The sequence below is a fragment of the Gorilla gorilla genome, chromosome 2 (assembly GCF_029281585.2).
Source record: "Gorilla gorilla gorilla isolate KB3781 chromosome 2, NHGRI_mGorGor1-v2.1_pri, whole genome shotgun sequence".
Lineage (NCBI taxonomy): Eukaryota > Metazoa > Chordata > Mammalia > Primates > Hominidae > Gorilla > Gorilla gorilla.
Window position 1 is genome coordinate 25,568,037 of NC_086017.1, and position 19,612 is coordinate 25,587,648.

The following is a 19,612-nucleotide window of genomic DNA, read 5'->3' on the forward strand; positions in this document are numbered from 1 at the left end:
CAGTCATTGACTGATGCATATTTGGGCTGGTTCCATATTTTTACAATTGCAAATTGTGCTGCTATAAACATGTGTATACCAGTATCTTTTTCTTATAATGACCTCTTTTTCTCTGGATTGATATCTAAGCGGTGGGATTGCTGGATCAAATGGTAGATTTAGTTCTTTAAGGAATTTCCACACTGTTTTCCATAGTGGTTGTACTAGTTGACATTCCCACTGACAGTGTAAAAGTGTTCCATTTTCACTGCATCCACACCAACATCTATTATTTTTTCATTTTTTTGACTATGGCCATTCTTGCAGGAGTAAGGTGGTATCGCTTTGTGGTTTTGATTTACATTTCCCTGATAATTAGTTATGTTATTTTTCCATGTTTGTTGGCCCTCTGTACATCTTCTTTTGACAATTGTCTATTCATGTCCTTAGCCCACTTTTTGATGGGATTGTTTTTTTCTTGCTGATTTGCTTGAGTTCCTTGTAGATTCTGGATATTACTCCTTTGTTAGGTGTATAGATTGCAAAGATTTTCTCCTACTCTGTGAGTTGTTAATGCTGCTGATTGTTTTCTTTTGCTGTGCAGAAGCTTTTCAGTTTAATTAAGTCCCATCTATTTATCTTTGTTTTTGTTGCATTTGCTTTTGGATTCTTGGTCATGACGTCTTTGCCTAAACCAATGTCTAGAAGGGTTTTTTCTGATGTTATCTTCTAGAATCTCTATGGTTTCAGGTCTTAGATTTAAGTCTTTGATCCACCTTGAGTTGATTTTTGTATAAGGTGAGAGATGATGATACAGTTTCATTCTTCTAATGTGGCTTGCCAATTATCCCAGCATCATTTGTTGAACAGGGTGTCCTTTCCCCACTGTTTTTGTTTGCTTTGTCGAAGATCAGTTGGCTGTAAGTATTTGGCCTTATTTCTGGGTTCTATTTCTGTTCCATTGCTCTATATGCCTATTTTTATACCAGTACCATGCTGTTTTGGTGACGATGGCCTTATAGCATAGTTTGAAGTCAGGTAATGTGATGCCTCCAGATTTGGTCTTTTTGCTTAGTCTTGCTTTGGCTATGCAGGCTCCTTTTTGGTTCCATACGAATTTCAGAATTTTTTTTTTCTAATTCTGTGAAGAATGATGGTGGTATTTTGATGAGAAATGCATTGAATTTGTAGATTGCTTTTGGCAGTATGGTCATTTTTGCACCATTGATTCTACCCATCCATGAGCATGGGATATGTTTCTATTTGTGCTGTCTATGACTTTTTTCAGCCCTGTTTTGTAGTTTTCCTTGTAGGGGTCTTTCACCTCCTTGGTTAGGTATACTCCTAGCTATTTTACTGTTTTTCTGCAGCCATTGTGAAAGGGAATGAGTTCTTGATTTGATGCTCAACTTGGTCGCCATTAGTGTATAGCAGAACTACTGATTTGTGTACATTAATTTTGTATCCTGAAACTTTGCTAAATTCATTTACCAGTTCTAGGAGGTTTTGGAATGAGTCTTTAGGGTTTTCTAGGTACGCGATCATATCATCAGCAAACAGTGACAGTTTGACTTCCTCTTTACTGATTTGGATGCCCTTTATTTCATTCTCTTGTCTGATGTCTCTGGCTAGGACTTCCAGTACTATTTTGAATAGAAGTGGTGAAAGTAGGCATCCCTGTCTTGTTCTGGTTCTCAGGGGGATTGCTTTAAACTTTTCCCCATTCAGTAAAATGTTGGATGTGAGTTTGTCATAGATAGCTTCTATTACCTTAAGATATGTCCCTTCTATGCTGATGTTGCTGAGAGTTTTAATCATAAAAGGATGCTGGATTTTGTCAAATGCTTTTTCTGCATCTATTGGGATGATCATGTGATATTTGTTTTTAATTCTGTTTATGTGGTGTATCACATTTACTGACTTAGGTATGTTAATAACACCATCCATGCACCCCTGGTATGAAACCCACCTGATCATGGTGGATTATCTTTTTGATATGCTGTTGGATTTGGTTTGCCAGTATTTTGTTGAGGACTTATGCATCTATGCTCATCAGGGATATTGGTCTGTGGTTTTCTTTGTTACGTCCTTCCCTGGTTTTGGTATTAGGGTGACATTGGCTTCATAGGATGATTTAGGAAGGATTGCCTCTTTTGGAAAAGTATCAATAGGACTGGTACCAATTCTTCCTCAGATGTTTGATAGAATTCAGCTCTGAATCTATCCAGTCCTGGACTTTTTATTTGCTGGCAATTTTTAAAATTATCATTTCAATCTTGCTGCTTGTTAATGGTCTGTTCAGAGATTCTATACCTTCCTAGTTTAATCTAGGAGGGTTGGATATTTCCAGGAGTTTATCCATCTCCTCTAGGTTTTCTAGTTTATGTGCGTAAAGGTGTTCACATTAGCCTTGGATAATCTTTTGTATTTCTGTAGTATCATTTGTAATATCTCCCATTTCATTTCTAATTGAGCTTATTTGGATCTTGTCTCTTCTTGGTTAATCTTGCTAATGGTCTATCAGTGTTATTTACCTTTTCAAAGAAGCAGCTTTTTGTTTCATTTATCTTTCCTTTTTTTTTTTTTTTTTTTTTTTGGTTTCAATTTCATTTAGTTCTGCTCTGATCTTCATTATTTCTTTTCTTCTGCTGGGTTTGGGTTTGGGTGGTTCTTGTTTCTCCAGTTCTGTGAGGTATGGCCTTAGATTGTCTATTTGTGCTCTTTCAGACTTTTTGATATAGGCATTTAATGCTATGAACTTTCCACTTAGCACTACTTTTGCTGTATCCCAGAGGTTTTGATAGGTTGTGCCACTATTATTGTTTAGTTCAAAGAATTTTTCAGTTTCTATCTTGACTTCCTTGTTGACCCAACGATCACTCAGGAGCAGGTTATTTAATTTCCATATTTGCATGGTTTTGTGGCTTCCTTTTGGAGTTCATTTCCAACTTTATTCCACTGTGGTCTGAGACAGTACTTGATATAATTTAGGTTTTCTTAAATTTACTGAGACTTGTTGTGTGGCCTATCATATGGTCTATTTTGGAGAACATTTCATGTGCTGATGAATAGAATGTATATTCTGCAGTTGTTTGGTAGACTGTTCTGTAAATATCTGTCAAGTCCATTTGTTGTAGGGCATTGTTTCTTTGTTGACTTTCTGTTTTGATGATCTGTCTAGTGCTGTCAATGGAGTATTAAAGTCCCCCACTATTATTGTGTTGCTATCTCATTTCTTAGGTCTAGTAGTCACTGTTTTATAAATTTGGGAGCTCCAGTGTTAGGAGTGCACATATTTAGAATTGTGACATTTTCCTGTTGGACTAGTCCTTTTATCATTATATAATGTCCCTCTTTGTTTTTTCCTAACTGCTGTTGCTTTAAGGTCTGTTTTGTCTGATATAAAAATAGTGATCCCTGCTCACATTTGGTGTCCATTTGCATGGAGTATCTTTTTCTACTCCTTTACTTAAGTTTCTGTGAGTCCTTACTGTTAGGTGAGTCTACTGAAGACAGAAGAAACTTGGTTGGTGAATTCTTATCCATTCTTCCATTCTGTATCCTTTAAGTAGAGCATTTAGGCCATTTACATTCAATGTTAGTATTGAGATGTGAGGTACTATTCTATTCCTCATGCTGTTTGTTGCCTGAATACCTTTTTTTTAAAATCGTATTATTGTTACATAGGTCTTGTAAGATTTACGGTTTAAGGAGGTTCTATTTTGGAGTATTTCAAGAATTTCTTTCAAGGTTTAGAGCTCCTTTTAGCAGTTCTTGTAGCGCTGGCTTGGTAGTGGTGAATTCTCTCAGAATTTTTGTCTGGAAAAGACTGTATACCCTCCTTCATTTATGAAGCTTAGTTTCACTGGGTACAAAATTTTTGGCAGATAATTGTTTTGTTTAAGGAGGCTAAAAATAGAACCCCAATCCCTTCTAGCTTTGTAGGGCTTCACTGAGAAATCTGCTGTTAATCTGATAGGTGTTCCTTTATAGGTTACCTGATGCTTTTGCCTCACAGCTCTGAAGATTCTTTCCTGCATCTTGACTTTAGATAACTTGATGACTATGTGCCTAGGTGATAATCTTTCTGTGATGAATTTGCCAGGTGTTCTCTGAGCTTCTTGTATTTGGATGTCCAGATCTCTTGCAAGGCTGGGAAAGTTTCCCTCAATTATTCCCTCAAATATAGTTTCCAAACTTTTAGAGTTCTCTTCTTCCTCAGGAACACCAACTATTCTCAGCTTTGGAAAATTAACATAGTCCCAAACTTCTTGGAGACTTCGTTCATTTAAAAAAAGTTTTTTTTTCTTTGTCTTTGATGGATTGGGTTAATTCAAAAGCCTTGTCTTAAAGCGCTAAAGTTCTTCTGTTTGTTCGATTCTATTGCTGAGACTTTCCAGTGCATTTTGCATGTCTCTAAGTGTGACCTTGATTTCTAGAAGTTGTGATTGTTTTTACCTATTTCACTAAAGAATTTTCCTTTCATATTCTATATTATGTTTTTAATTTAAGTTGGACTTCACTTTTCTCTGGTGCCTCCTTAATTAGCTTAATAATCAATCTTCTGACTTCTTTTCCTGGCAATTCATAGACTTCATCTTGGTTTGCATCCATTGCTGGTGAGCTGGTATTTTTTGGGGGTGTTAAATAACCTTGTTTTGTCATATTACCAGAATTGTTTTTCTGGTTCTTTCTCACTTGGGTAGGCTATGTCAGAGGGAAGATCTGGGATTCAAGGACTACTGTTTAAATTATTTTGTCCCACTGGGTGTTCCCTTGATGTGGTGTTCTCCCACTTCCCCTAGGAATGGGTATTCCTGAGAGCCAAACTGTAGTGATTGTTTTTGCTCTTCTGGGTCTAGTAACCCAGTGGAGCTACTAGGCTCCGGGCTGGTACTGGGGAATGTCTGTAAAGAGTCCTGTGATGTGATCTGTCTTCAGGTCCTACAGCTGTGGATACTAGCACTTGCTCCAGTGGAGGTAGCAGGGGAGTGAAGCGGACTCTGAGGGTTCTTGGTTGTGTTTCTGTTTAGTCATCTGCCTTGTAATTTTTAGACTGAAGAGTAGAATTAAGAAACTTACTAGGATTATTTGCTTTCTAACCTACAACTTGCCCTTAAATTCAGGCTGAGCACATAGTTTTTAAAAATTAGGAATTAAGTCTCTGGCAGAATTTGCTGTCTTCCTTTAATGTTAATTTTTCTTTAGTAATTTTTGGTCTGTTTTACAACTTCTGCAAATATATAAATTGTACCTTCTTACGACTTAATCTGGTAAAAATCCATTATTTTAATAGCCATAATCCCAAGAGTCTTAAAACAAAATGCGTAGGTATGGCTAACATTAATATGTTCCAATAACAGTAATGTTTATCTTAACTGTTTTTATTTAAAGAAACATCTTTATGGAGAGCTAACCACAAAATTAATAACATTACAATGGAATTTCAGAATTCAAAGTATTTTGGCTAGTATGTCTTAGTTTTTATAATTCCTAGACTTGTCCAACATCACACAGCTGAAAAGTTGCACGTAATAATTGAAGCCAGTGTCTCCAAATCTAAGTTCCATAAGTTCATAAGCTATAGCACATCAAGGACCCAGTTCAGAGTTAGGTTGTGTGTTCAACTGCACCCACTGTCCCCATCCTTCTCCTAACTAGGAGGCTACAGCTAATAGATTGCCTCTGTTAATTACAGGGTTTGTAAACCTTCTCAGTCACATTTCACCTTTATGACTCTTCACTTGCCCAGCTATTGCTCTAGGTTCAAGATATAGTTCACAATGAGGAATACAAAGGACAAAGAGACAGAAGCTCCGTAGTTTCTCATGAGGCACTAGTTAGAGTTCCCTTTCCTTCTCCCAATCTACATAGTCCCATGATGGACAGAAGAAGCAGTAGCTACACTTAGGAGTTCCTTTCTTAACCTCACAATTTGAATAACTAAAGAAATACTAGATGAACATAAACTTACACTATCACATACTTTTGTATTTTAAATTATTCTTTAAGCTTTGCAACAAGTTACAACTACTGTAAAGTAGGTAAAAGGGGTACTTTGGACACAATGCATTTTAGAAAAGCACCGAATACACATTATAAAGTAAAATAACAGAAAAAAAAAAAAAGATGATTCAGGTTTTTGTCTCATCTCTATCATTTAACAGCTGAGTAGTTTTTCATGAATCATTAACTATATAGTTTCCTCAAGACGTCTATCCTACAAAGATGTCCTCAGGACTGAAAGATATGAGAAATATAAAAATACTGTGCAAATAATGAACATTTTCTAAAAATGTCAGTTATCTCGACAAGCAAACAATATACAAGGCTGTACACAAGAAGGAACTATTCTTCCTTGCAATCCCTCTCAAACATTTTAAAGTTATATATTTATAACCAGTAAAATGTGCAACCAAGTAATGGTTTTGAAGCTAATTTCAGTATTTAGCTAAGTAACATTTCAATTAATTATTATACACTGATGAGATTCTTTCTTGATCACAATCAGTGAAACCTTTGTAAGAGACTATTGTAAACAGGTAGAGAAAAGCCCTGAGGAAGAATATGTAGGACAGAAAAATGATTTCTCTTGTAGAAGGGACAGAGATAGGGTTTTCTATTCTCTGCTACTTCAGACTGCAAGAGGCCTTATAAACAAAAGAAGAAATGAAACAATTAACTTGGTTTGTACAAATTCTAAAGTAAAATGACCAGTCAAGGTATCTCAGTAGCTTTTCCTTCTTTTGAAAACATAGAATTTGAATATGGATTCAGGGGTACGCCTATTTAATGTTTTCATATAAAACATATTTACTAAGAGAAATTTCATACCTCACTACAAGATGCAACTGCTCTGTGTAAAGGTGTCAACCATTTGCTGTCTTTGGCATTAACTCTAGCTCCTGCAACAAGAAGAAAAAAATAAATTGAAATATTGTACATAAAATATTTTTAATAAATCTCCTGAAATAGTAGTTATATATAATCCAAATTGGATAAATGACAATTGAAAAAAAACTTATTTCTTACACTTTCTGCTGATAAAATTACCCTTAGAATATAAAACAAAATTAGCCTTTTAAATTGATATAATTGTCCAATAAAGTCTTAGTTTTTTTATTTAAAACAAAATAAACATCATTTTATATATAGGTTAGAAAAGCCACCTTTATACAGAGCATATCCAAGGTAGAAATCAGACCCCATTTTAGAATGTGTGTTAAAAAAATCAAATAAATGAATATAAGAATATACTTGGAGATAAAATGCAGACTATTTTAAAGTCTTCATTACATTTCTTTACTAATGAATATATCACGCCATAAGGTAATATGATAAAATCAAAATAGTTCTCCAGCCATGATTTAAAACACATTGTATAAGATAGAAACAATGGTTACAGACTTAAAAAATAACTGAGAAAGAAATGAACCAACTCATGTCTTTCTAGGTTATACCTAAAGCTTAAGAAAGAAATTTTTTTAAACAAATCAATTTTGTATAGTTGTTTAAAAATCATTAAGTCAATGGACAAAAATTAACCTTAATAGAATGCAAACACATTAAGACAAAAAAATTTACATTATTTGAGGAGGGAATAATTTATCTCCCATATTAAATCCAAATCAAATAAAAGCAGCACATGCATGGTAGGATAATTCTATTAATATATCTAAGTAGAGAAGAAACAGCCCTGGTTCTTGGAAGTATAGAACTGGCTGACAGATCCTATCCTATAAGCAATCCTAGATTTATATCCCAAATCCTAAATCACTCATTTTCTAAATGATGAAATACAGGTATACAAAATAACCTAACGTTGGGGTCAACTACATAACAGAAACAAAGCTTCATACTTCCTAACGCTTACATTATTTCTAGGTTTTGAGTGTGAGGAGTCAGGGAATAATCAAGTGCAGTGACTTCAAGTAATGCCTTCAATTAGTAGCTCTGGGTCCCTAAGTAGTTGTGTGATCCCTCTGAACCCAAGTTTCTTCAACTATAAAACAGATTTAATAGTACTTTGTTACAAAGATTAACATATAATAAATGTGCCTAGTACATAATAGCAAATATGTTAGAGGTAGACTTTAAAGCCTTGAAAAATGAGAGAAAATAAATGAAATGGAGGTGTAAGAAACATCCACAAATGTAGTAGTTGAGATGCTGAGAGTAGCTGAGTTCTCTGTGGGCAGTGACAGTGAGGACACAAAGAATCAAGAGCTAATTAGAGAGCTTTGAACAATGCTCACAGTTAGGCTATGGAAGAAGGAAAGGAAGACAGCAAATAAAGAACCAGTCAGAGAGCATGACATACCCATGTAATAAATATTTGGGCAACTATCTGCCAGGCACTGTGGAACCCTAGATGGTTAAAACACAAACTGCCTAATCACAGTAATGCCAACGTTTGTTTTGGGTAGAAGACGGAATGTAGAAAGTACACACATTTGAAATGTTTGCCAGCTGGAAGCTGGAACCCTAGAGATAGTGAAGGAGTGACACAGAAGCTAGCGTCTTTCGTTTTCCCACTTATCTGCTTAGGACTTCAATGGTTCTCTTTAAGCCCTGTGCCTCTTTCTACAGGTTTATATTTATGTGCACATGCACATCTATACACAGTAGAACGGAAAGCTCTGGCAGTAAGGCCCAAAGGGTATCAACACAGACACCTAGTACAGACAGTATCCTGAATCAACAAAGGCAAATAAGAAATGAGGTCTCATGAGGGATGCTGAGAAGTCTGATTCAAAGTATTAATTAGCAGGAGAATAGAAGGGCACAGGGGCTCATGACTGTAATCCTAGCACTTTTGGGAGGCTGAGGTGGGCAGATTGCTTGAAGACAGGAGTTCAAGACCAGCCTGGCCAACATGGTGAAACCCTGCCTCTATTAAAAATACAAAAATTAGCCAGATGTGGTGGCCCACGTGCACCTGTAAGTCTAATTACTTGGAGGCTGAGGCAGGAATCGCTTGAACTCGGGAGGAAGAGGTTGCAGTGAGCCGAGATTGCGCCACACACTCCAGCCTGGGCAAGATAGTGAGACTCCGTCTCAAAAAACAGAAGGTGGCTGGCACAAAAAACTGAGGAGACTCTGTGCTAATAAAGATCTGAAAACAAAAAGTAAAAAAGCAGTAATTGTATGACTAATACGCTTTACTTTTATGTAGAAAAAGGAAGAGATAATTATTTTTATCTTATCACACAATGGTCCCCCCTTGTTTCACTTTTCACAGCTTGTTACCCAGTCAACCATGGTCTGAAAATATTAAATGGAAAATTCCAGAAATAAATAATTCATAAATTTTAAATTGCTCACTGTTCTGAGTAACATGATGAAATATGGCACCATCCTGCTCCATCCACCCAGGATGTGAATCATCCCTTTGTCCATCGTTATCTTGCATATGCCATTCACCCTTTCCTTATGGGACCCTCTTGATTATCAGATTGACTATCATGGTATCATAATGCTTGTGTTCAAGTAACCCTTACGTTACTTAATAATGGCCCCAAGGTGCAAGAGTAGTGATGCTGGAAATTTGAGTATGCCAAAAGAAGCAGTAAAATGCTTCCTTTAAGTGAAAAGGTGTAAGTTCTCAATAAAAAAGAAATCATGCTGAGGTTGCTAAGATCTACAGTAAGAACAAATCTTCTACCTGAAATTCTGAAGAGGGAAAAAGAAACTTGTGCATAGTATATAGGGTTCAGTACTAACTGAGGTTTCAGGCATCTACTTGGGGGTCTTGGAACATACCTCTTCAAAAGGGGGAACTACAGTATTTGCTTAATATGCATAAAGAAACCCTACAGGAATGCTAAGATATTAATGAGAGGGGGTGCTTATACGTTTGTGTTGGTGGTGGGAGGCACATTGAAAACTGGGCATATGGCAGGTACTAGGGTAGTAATGCAACTTTATATTGTACCTTTAAATATGTATATATTGGCCGGGTGCAGTGGCTCACGCCTGTAATCCCAGTACTTTGGGAGGCCAAGGTGGGCGAATCACCTGAGGTCAGGAGTTCAAGACCAGTCTGGCCAACATGGTGAAACCCCGGCCCTACTAAAATTACAAAAAAAAAAATTAGCTAGGCACAGTGGTGGGCGCCTGTAATCCAAGCTTCCAAGCTACTCGGGAGGCTGAGGCAGGAGAATCACTTGAACCTGGGAGGTGGAGGTTGCAGTGAGCCTAGACCGTGCCATTGCACTCCAGCCTGGGCAACAAGAGCAAAACTCCGTCTCAAAAAGAAAAAAAATAATAAAAAATAAAAAAAAAATCATGCATTTCTTCTAAGAGCCTAATCAAATGTTTTTAATTCCTTGGAAAATAAAGGTCAACTATATGAGAAATCAGGGCTATATCTGAGGGCAACAATGAAACAATATTCCCCCACCAACATTAGTTAACTAACATGTGATTTACAATATAAACAGATAAATATGACACAGTAATGTACACTACAAGAGCAGCAGTTGGCTGTGTTCCTGTAAAATGAAAAAGAGTGTAAAAGCAACAAACATAGCAGCACATTTCAGATGGTTCAGATTCCCAGAGCTCATGTCAGTGGGCTGTCTAAAGGTAAACAGAGTTCTGTTCCACACAGAATACTCCAAAGTTATCTATATATTCATATATACTTTAAACGACAAATTCATTCTAGAAATGGAAAAGACATTTCCAGAATATAGTTAACTAGTTCAATAGCTAGTTGGAGTATTAAACACCAGCCACAACAGCTAATAATGAGGATGGAGATACAGGGGAGGCAGGGAGAAATCATACCCACTTAAAACAAAAAACAGTCTTTGTAGAGAGAAATAAAACCAAATGTCGTTAACCGCCTCTGGTGGCATAATCACATGCCCTCTACATGGTAGAAGATAGTATTTGTGGTTTATAAGGATGACCTTAAGTAACCAAGAGAAGATTAATTTCTTTACTATTTCCTACTCATTAAGACAGAAAAGAATATAAAACAGCAGTCCCATGTCATTTGTTGAAGTTAGGTTACTGGCATAGCCTGTGGTGCGAAAAAGCACTGCTAAGAAACAAAAGACAACACACATAGCAATTTAAGAAAGATACCATCAGTGAGTACTATAAACCAATATTTACAGAAAACTTACATGCCAGAAGCACCTCATTAAATTCAAAATGATTATGTCCAACTGTATAATCAATATTTTCTTTAACAAGTCTTTCCTTGTCCCCCACAAATCTACGCATACCAACTGAACTTTCCCTTAAGATAAACGGCCAGAGCCTATCCTCACACATATATCTGAATTTAGATTCACCTTTCTAGAGTAGAGATGTGATCGAGTTTCTGATATTACATGCAATAAATAACACAACTAAAAATCAACTGCAGGATCACCTAAACAGGTTGTATCCATTTCATACCACAGTTATAGATTATATAGGAAAACCCAGCTAATCAGTTTCCTCTCACCCAATCTTTTCACGTAATATTTCACCCATATAAAAGTGCACTCTGAAACAATAGTTTTGTAAAAGAAAAGGTTACCTAAATCTAGAATTAAATGTCTAGCTATTCGGAGATAAAACATAAATTCAAAAACAAATACTTCATTTACTTACTTACATTAGTCTAGGGCTCTAGGCAGCAATGCAGTTGAAGAGAGGTCTAACGTTGTGAAGACACAGTCACGGGTTAGTGGAAGGAACACTGGAGCAGGAGAGATACGTGATCTCATAATGGCTGTGTAACTAGTTGGCTATGTGACCTGGAAGTGTTTCCTGGGGCCTGGGTCTTCATTTTGCAAATCATAATCCCTGCTCCTAGGCTGTGTGTGTGGTGAGGTGAGGGGGAGGTGGATATGAATATGTATGGACGGGAGGGGGTGAGGATGGGCCCCAGATTTAAACAACAAAGGGCACTCTTTCTGCGAAGTTCTACAGTCAGCAATTCCATTAAGAGTATCCCATTTGACTCCAGATTTCATTCTGCAAGACAACTGATTGACTTATTTTCTCCTAATCTAATTGGTCACTAAATTCTTCCAATTCTTTGATTTTTGAACCTCAATTACAGCTGACCCTTAAACAACACTGGTTCAAACTGCATGAGTCCACTTATATGTAGATTTTCTTCCATCTCTGCAACCCAAGACAGCAAGCCCTCCACTTCCTCTTCACCTTATTCAATGTGAAGATGACAAGGATGAAGATGTTTATGATGATCTGCGTCCATTCAATACACAGTGTTTTCTCTTTATGATTTTCTTAGTATTTTCATTTTATTGCTTATTTTATTGTAAGAATACAGTATATAATACATATAACATGTAAAATATGTGTTAACTGTTTATGTTATTAGTAAGGCTTTTGGTCAACATTAGGCTATTAGTAGTTTTTAGGGAGCCAAAGGTTATATTCAAAGTTCCTATTGTGTTGGGGTTGGGGGAGTCAGTGCCCCTAACCTCCACATTGTTCAAGGGTCAACTATACCTGTAAAATAAAGCACTGTGCTAAATCATCCTTATGATCCATTTCCAGTTATAACATTCTATCCTATTTTGGAATATTCAGAATAAATTATGTCATACTTATTAAACCTTGTCAAACGGTCTGAATGTTTGCGTTCCCCCAAAATTTATGTTAAAATCCCAACTCCAATGTCATGGTATTAGCAGGCGAGGTCTTTTGTGAGGTAATTAGGTCATGAGGGCAGTGAATGGGATTAATGCCCTTATAAAAGTGGCCCAAGAGCGCTCCCTCACCCTTTCCACCATATGAGGTTATACTAAAAAGACTGCTGGCTATAAATAAGAAGTGGGCCCTCACCAGATACCAAATCTTCTGGCATCACGATCTTCCCAGGCCCCAGAACTGAGAAAAATTTGTAAGTCACTCAGTCTGTGATATTCTGTTATGGCAGCCCGAAAGGACTAAGACACCTCACTCTAACATTAAAAAGATGAGGTAGTATCTTTATAATCTATGTTAGGGGTCTTCAAACTACTATCCACAGGCTTCAAGCCACCTAATTTGTAAAGTTTTACTGGAACAGAGCCACATCTATTCAATTTAAATATTAAATATGTAGCTTTCACTACGACTACGGAGTTGAATGGCCTGTAACTTGTATCTTGCCAGAGTCTGTATGGCCTGTAACTATGCTTCAAGCCACCTAATTTGTAAAGTTTTACTGGAACAGAGCCACATCTATTCAATTTAAATATTAAATATGTAGCTTTCACTATGACTACAGAGTTGAATGGCCTGTAACTTGTATCTTGCCAGAGTCTGTATGGCCTGTAACTAGTATCTGGCCCTTTACAGAAAACGTTAGCCAACCTCTGATCTAGGCTAAGAACTTGATAGTAGGTACTATTAAAGTTATTGCTAACTTCATACATGTTTGTAATAATTATAAATAGTCTCACAAATCATTTTCCAAAACTTCTATTTGCAGAGAATTGTTTTCTTCTTTGCTCCTGAATCACAGAGGAGATAGTCCATAACCTGTGAGCTGGGCCAGAAGCTAAGTACTTTTATCCCGCTTCCCAAACTGGAAATAATGCTTTTCTTTGGCTACCTAACAGTGCAGTGGCAAAAGGTTCAGATTCGGTTTTCAGGCTCAGAGTAGAATGAGCAAAAACCAATGACATTTCCACTTTTCCAACTATAATGCTGAAAAAAATAGCTGCTGCACCGTATCTTTTAAGAGTGTTGTGGATACCAGCTATTGTGGGTTTGCTCAACTCCCAACCCCTGGCAACTCAGAATATGACTTTAACTGGAGATAGACTCTTTACAGAGGTAATTAAAATGAGGTCATTAGGATGGGCCCTAATACAGTATGACTGGTGTCCTTACAAGAAGAAATTTGCAAAAAGACATGGACAGAGGGAAAATAAAGGGAGAAGACAGCGATTTTACAAGCCAGAGAGAGATACCCTGAACAGATCCTTCCCTCACAGCCTTCCAAAGGAATCAATCCTGACAGCACCTTGATCTCAGACTTACAGCCTCCAGAACTTTGAGTAAATAAATTTCTATTGTTTAAGCCGCCCAGTTTGTAGTACTTTGTTACAGCAGCCCCAGCAAACTAATGTACCAGCACTGAAGTAAAAAGAAGAGACACATACTTTAGGTTTCATTCTTAATGCCAGAAACATCAGAATGGTGTTTTCTATTAAGGAGAGTATTTTTTATAAAAGGCCAATCGAATGAATTTTTGACAAATGCCTTCCACAATGCAGTCATTTAAGGACTTAATACTTACTGGAGGCAGTCTAAGGTCTGAGGTACTGCTAACCATATAGTTTTGAATGCAAGCATTAAGTGAATAAGCTCCCAAACAAAATATCTATACCTCAGTGGCCAGCAAATAGTCTTTAAAAGTTCTTCAATAAAAGTGACTTCACATGTAAATTTTACTAAAAGCTAAATAGGTGGTTGGGGGAGGAGGGTGGAAATTATGGTGGGAAGAAAAGAGGAAGATTCTGATTACGGCAGGATTAAGAACACGGATTCTGTAGTCAAACTGCCTGGATCTGAATTCTGCCTCTAGCTTTTACTAGCAGTATAAAAACTTTGAAAGTTTAAAAGCTAAATGCCTTAGTTTCCTTATAATAATACCTTCACAAATTTAGGCTAAAATGAGATTAGTGAAATGGCTAAATTTAACAGTATTTTAAATGTAATAAGCTCACTGTTTGCTATTATTTCACCCCATTCCATAATAATTATTAACATTAATTCCAGTGGACTCTAGTATTACTATAGATTCTATGGATGTATTCACTTGTTTGATTACAGGTGCCACGCCAAAAATTATACCTCTCATCCACAAATCTTAGAGTTGCATCATGTACAAATACTTGGTTTCTGAAGAATTCTGGACTGCAAGTTAAAGAAAGTGAGTAGTTTTACTCTAAAACAAGTCACCAAAATATAAAAGAGAATGAGAAGAGATACCATCTTCAATACAATAAGGAAACAGTTACAACCACAAACCAAACTATGAATTATTTCTATCAATAACAGTGAAATGTGTACCAAACTGAAGGACACTGAGTCAAGTGAAGCTTCTTCAGATCTTGGGAAGGTTACCGAGTCCTCTAAAAAGTCATGTTTGCATGTGTGTCCCATTTGCTCCTTTCTCTCTGCTGTGTCCTAAAATCCCTAAAAATCTTTCAGATGATCTAGAACTGTCTGGGTAATTCACAGGAAAAGCACCTACAGAACTCTTAACCTCACACTGCATAAGAATAAAGTGGGGCAGTGCTAAAAAACAGACCAAGAAGGCATCTTTATTAATTTTTTACTCAGCTGGAGATGAGGGACAGTAACAGCCAATCACCAGCAGATTACTACCTAAGAACTCATTGATCTAAGAAGCTGCTGAGCCAGCCCAACTACCTGTGGTATATCAACAAAAAAAGGAAACTAAATGATGAGAACATATGGACACACAGAGGGACACAACACACACTGGGGCCTATCAGAGGGTGGACGATAAGAGGAGAGAGAGGTTCAGGAAAAATAATGGGAACTAGGCTTAATATATGGATGATGAAATAATCTGTACAACAAACCCACATGACTTAACTTTACCTATATAACACACCTGCGCATGTACTCCTGAACTTAAAATTTGGTTACTTAAGTTTACCTATATAACTCACCTGTGCATGTACTCCTGAACTTAAAATTTGGTTTGAGAGTTATCTGAAGAAACAAACCTAACAGATGTTCACTTTTTGCCCCTTCCTTTCTGTTCTGCAAAGAGGCATATTCCTCGAAGATACGTAAGAATCTGAAAGCATCCAGCACAGGACTAGGATAAAAATATACAGAGTAGAGTAAACTAGGAGAAATGCCGTTGGAAAAAACCATCCCAGAAAATAAGAGGATGAATTCATGAGCTACTCTATATACTCAACTTCACTGAATTTAAGTTCTGAAGAGGAGACCTCAAAGAAAAATTACAAGAAAGAGATAAGACAATGTAGAGAGACTAAGAGAGCTAGCTGAGTTTGGGGGAAAAAAGGAAAACTATTAAAGATAAAAACCTAGAAATAACAAAAAGTAGGATAAACATGACTTAAAATGGTCAAGAATTTGAAGCCAAAGCCAGAGAATCAATCTTTAAAAACATAAGTCAGAGCATGTTATTCCACTCCAAACAGAACTCTCCACTGGTTTTCCACATCACTTAAAGGGCCAAGGCAACACAAAAGAGTGAAACCAATTGGAGAAAATATAAATATCCTTAATTCCTAATTTTTAATCACAAGTCAGACATAATAAAAACCTGAAATATGAACACAGAAGGAAATGACTCTAAAATAATCTCAATCTTTGTATTTTTTTTATGTTAGAGAAATATATTTAGAGAATATAGAACTCTTGCTATGGATATCACAGTAATTTTTAAAATACAAAATTACAGTAACTATTGTATGTTCTTATGAAAACATATGACTTTTATATAATGCAATCTTACATGACTTTTATACAAATAAGCATTATTTCATATTGCTTAATTTACTTAAGATTATACCTACCTGCTATTACAATGTGGTGTTGGTAATTAACATGAAGTGTAAACACCTACACTAAATTTTCATTACTAACTATAAACAAATTAGCCTAATTTTGTTGCCTATATTTCTCTTCATGTATTTTTTTCTCATCTTTACCTAGAGAATTGATCAGATCAAATATCTAGTTTCAATTCTAATTTATAACTCAACTTACCATAATTCATTAAAAGGCTGTTTTGATGGATCCAGAATTTAAAATAAGGGTTATGGAAATCAGTCAGTTTAACTTGGGCCTCAGCAACCATGGCATTCAAACCAAATTTAAGCAGAACTCCTGGAGCATCTATATAGAACCTTATAAGTCTATATACTATATATTGTCTGAAGACTATTCTTCTGATATTTATTCTGAACTAAAATCTGGATACGATTAGTCTTTTACTACCCTGCTATTCTGGAAATCTATTTCCAATATAAAAGTAAGAATTCACTGGTTAGCTTATACTTGACTTCTAAAATGTGTAGTATATCTTCTGTAAAACTGTCCTAATCAACTTTCAATTTAAAGAGTTAATAGGAATTTAAAATGGATATAACATGAATGAACTGAAGAAATATCCACCAGTCAAAATTCCTTCCTGATCAGGTTTCTGGTTCAGATTTCAAAATCTCTCCTGGGCTAGGCATGGTGGCTCACAGCTGTAATTCCAGCACTTTGCGAGGCCGTGGTGGGTGGATCACCTGAGGTCAGGAGCTCGAGACCAGCCTGGCCAACATGGTGAAACCCCATCTCTACTAAAAATACAAAAATTAGTTGGGCCTGGTGATGCATGCCTGTAATCCCAGCTACTCGGGAGGCTGAGGCAGGAGAATCATTTGAACCTGGTAGGTGGAGGTTGCAGTGAACCGAGATGGTGCCACTGCCCTCCAGCCTGGGTAACAGAGCAAGACTATGTCTTTAAAAACAAACAAACAAACAAACAAAAAAAAAACTCTACTGGTTCCTTCCTCATTTATGTGAAAGGATATTTTTATAAAAGGCTATGGGAGTTATCCTCTATAGTGTCAACTTTTATAAGTTAAATACACATCCTGATTACTACCTATCTTTTTGTTAGAGCTCTGTTATCCATAAATTACAGGAGCCCTTACTATTTCCTCAGGGGAGCAAATACCTACCCTGTTCAGGAAGGTACTTATATCATATAAAGCTTTAAAGGCTGTTTCTTGATTGTAGAATTTAAAACATATAAATACACTTCTCCAGAGTATACAGAGTCTATTTTTTTTCAACCTTTGTCTTTCTAGATTGTGGAAATAAATTATTTTTCATTTTCCCCCAGTAGGTAAGTCATTCCTTCCTCTTTATCATTTCAGAATGTAATAACTGGACTTCAAAACTGACAGTGGAGAATTTTTAAGAAAGCATATCTAAAAGTCACAGAGAAGATAATTCCTGATATCAAGGAATTTATTTACTTGGCAGAACCAAAAAAGTGAAGGAAAACAATAGAAATGCTGCTTAAAAAAAAATAGCCATAATTTTGAATACTATATGCCAGGGACTTTTCTAGGTATCTTAATGACATAATCTCATTTGCTTCTTTAAGCCTATAAATTTTATATTATTCCCATTTTTTTAGATGAGGAAGTTGAGGCTCAGAGAGCAAATAAACTTCAAAAGATCATGGAGATGGTAAGAGGTAAGGCCAGGACTGTATCCAAATCTGTCTGGCAAAAGAGCTTGTGACATTCACACTATCTGTAGTGTCTCTCATGGCAACACAAAGCCTGGTTTATTTCTTTATTTTTTTTTGTTTATAAGTAGAAAGCTGAGGTTCTAGTTCAATAGAAATCTAGCCTTGGATTTTACTCCAGCTAATTTTACTCCAAACCCAAGTAAGTTTTTGTTTTATTTTTCCTAAATTAGAGCCTAACTGGTAAGTCTAAAGAGAAAAAAGTCTAAGACCCTGAGTTGCACTCAAAGACAAATCATTCGCCTTCTTTCCCTTTCCACTTACCTGATACCCTTCAACCCTTAACTTCTACCCATCCCCACCTCTCCCATTCTCATTTCCATTAAAGACTTGAGAAACAAACCAAACTGTAAACAAATTTCTGAAAAGAAGACACAGTCTAAGCTCATATTGCTATAATCACCATCCCAGGCACTTTAAATAAATATGCTAGGAAGGCAAAATAGACTAACTGCCTGCCTTCTTGGAGTTTACATTCTGGAGGAGATAAAATGACAGTAAACAAGTAATTTAAAAAGGATGTCAGGTAACAATAAACACTAGGAGAAAAGATAACACGGGCGAGGGGGATTAGGTGGTAGTGGTAGTGACCAAGGAAGACCTTATTGATGATGCGACATCTGAGCAAGGACATGAAAAGGTTCATGGTGTAAGCGGCTGAGGAAGGTTTAAGGCTAAGGAAACAGCAGCGCGAAGAACCAGAGGTAGAAGGCAGCCAGTGGGGTTAGAGCAGAGCAAACAAAAAGAGAGTAACAGGAATTCAAGTCAGAAGAAATCTGGGGTGGGGAGATAATGTACAGCTCTAACGCCAATGTAAAAACTTAATTTTTTTTTTATTGAGAACTGAGAACAACTGAATTCATCCAAAATTGTATTTTTCCTTTGAAAAATAGCTACATGAGCTATATTACCTCTTTAAACTGATAAAACATTAAAAGTATTTTTTGGCTGGGCACAGTGCCTCACACTTGTAATCTCAGCACTTTCGGAGGCTGAGGCAGGCAAATCACCTGAGACCAGGAGTTCAAGACCAGCCTGGCCAACATGGTGAAACCCCATCTCTTACTAAAAATACAAAAATTAGCCAGGCCTGGTGCCACACACCTGTAGTCCCAGCTACTTGGGAGGCTGAGGCAGGTGAGTCACTTGAACCCGGGAAGTTGCACTGAGCTGAGATTGTGCCACTCTGCACTCCAGCCTGGGCGACAGAGCGAGATTCTGTCTCAAAGAAAAATAAAAAAAGTATTTTTTAAAGGTAAGTTCAAATAGCTTTTTATACAAGTATCATGGTTAATTTTACACATGATTTGTACTTGGATTATTCAGAAGAAACTAAGCATTCTCTCAAAT

General features: G+C 36.5%; 1 protein-coding gene across 13 annotated transcripts in view; it reads right to left on the reverse strand.

Annotated features, from left to right (window-relative positions):
- The window catches only part of ANKRD28 (ankyrin repeat domain 28), a 195,011-nt gene that overhangs the window by 76,123 nt on the left and 99,276 nt on the right, over positions 1-19,612 (reverse strand). For 9 of the 13 annotated variants that reach the window (XR_008677970.2, XR_008677968.2, XR_008677969.2 and 6 more), the window contains one exon: positions 6,814-6,884. The exons of 3 other annotated variants lie outside the window; for them this stretch is intronic. Coding sequence is in view for 6 of the 10 variants with exons in the window: in XM_019023464.4 (XP_018879009.1) it covers positions 6,814-6,884 (71 nt within the window). In the remaining 4 variants the exon portion in view is untranslated. Of the gene's footprint in view, positions 1-6,813; positions 6,885-11,593; positions 11,749-19,612 lie in introns of those variants that run through there. One more of the 13 variants, XM_004033693.5, reaches the window with a different exon arrangement.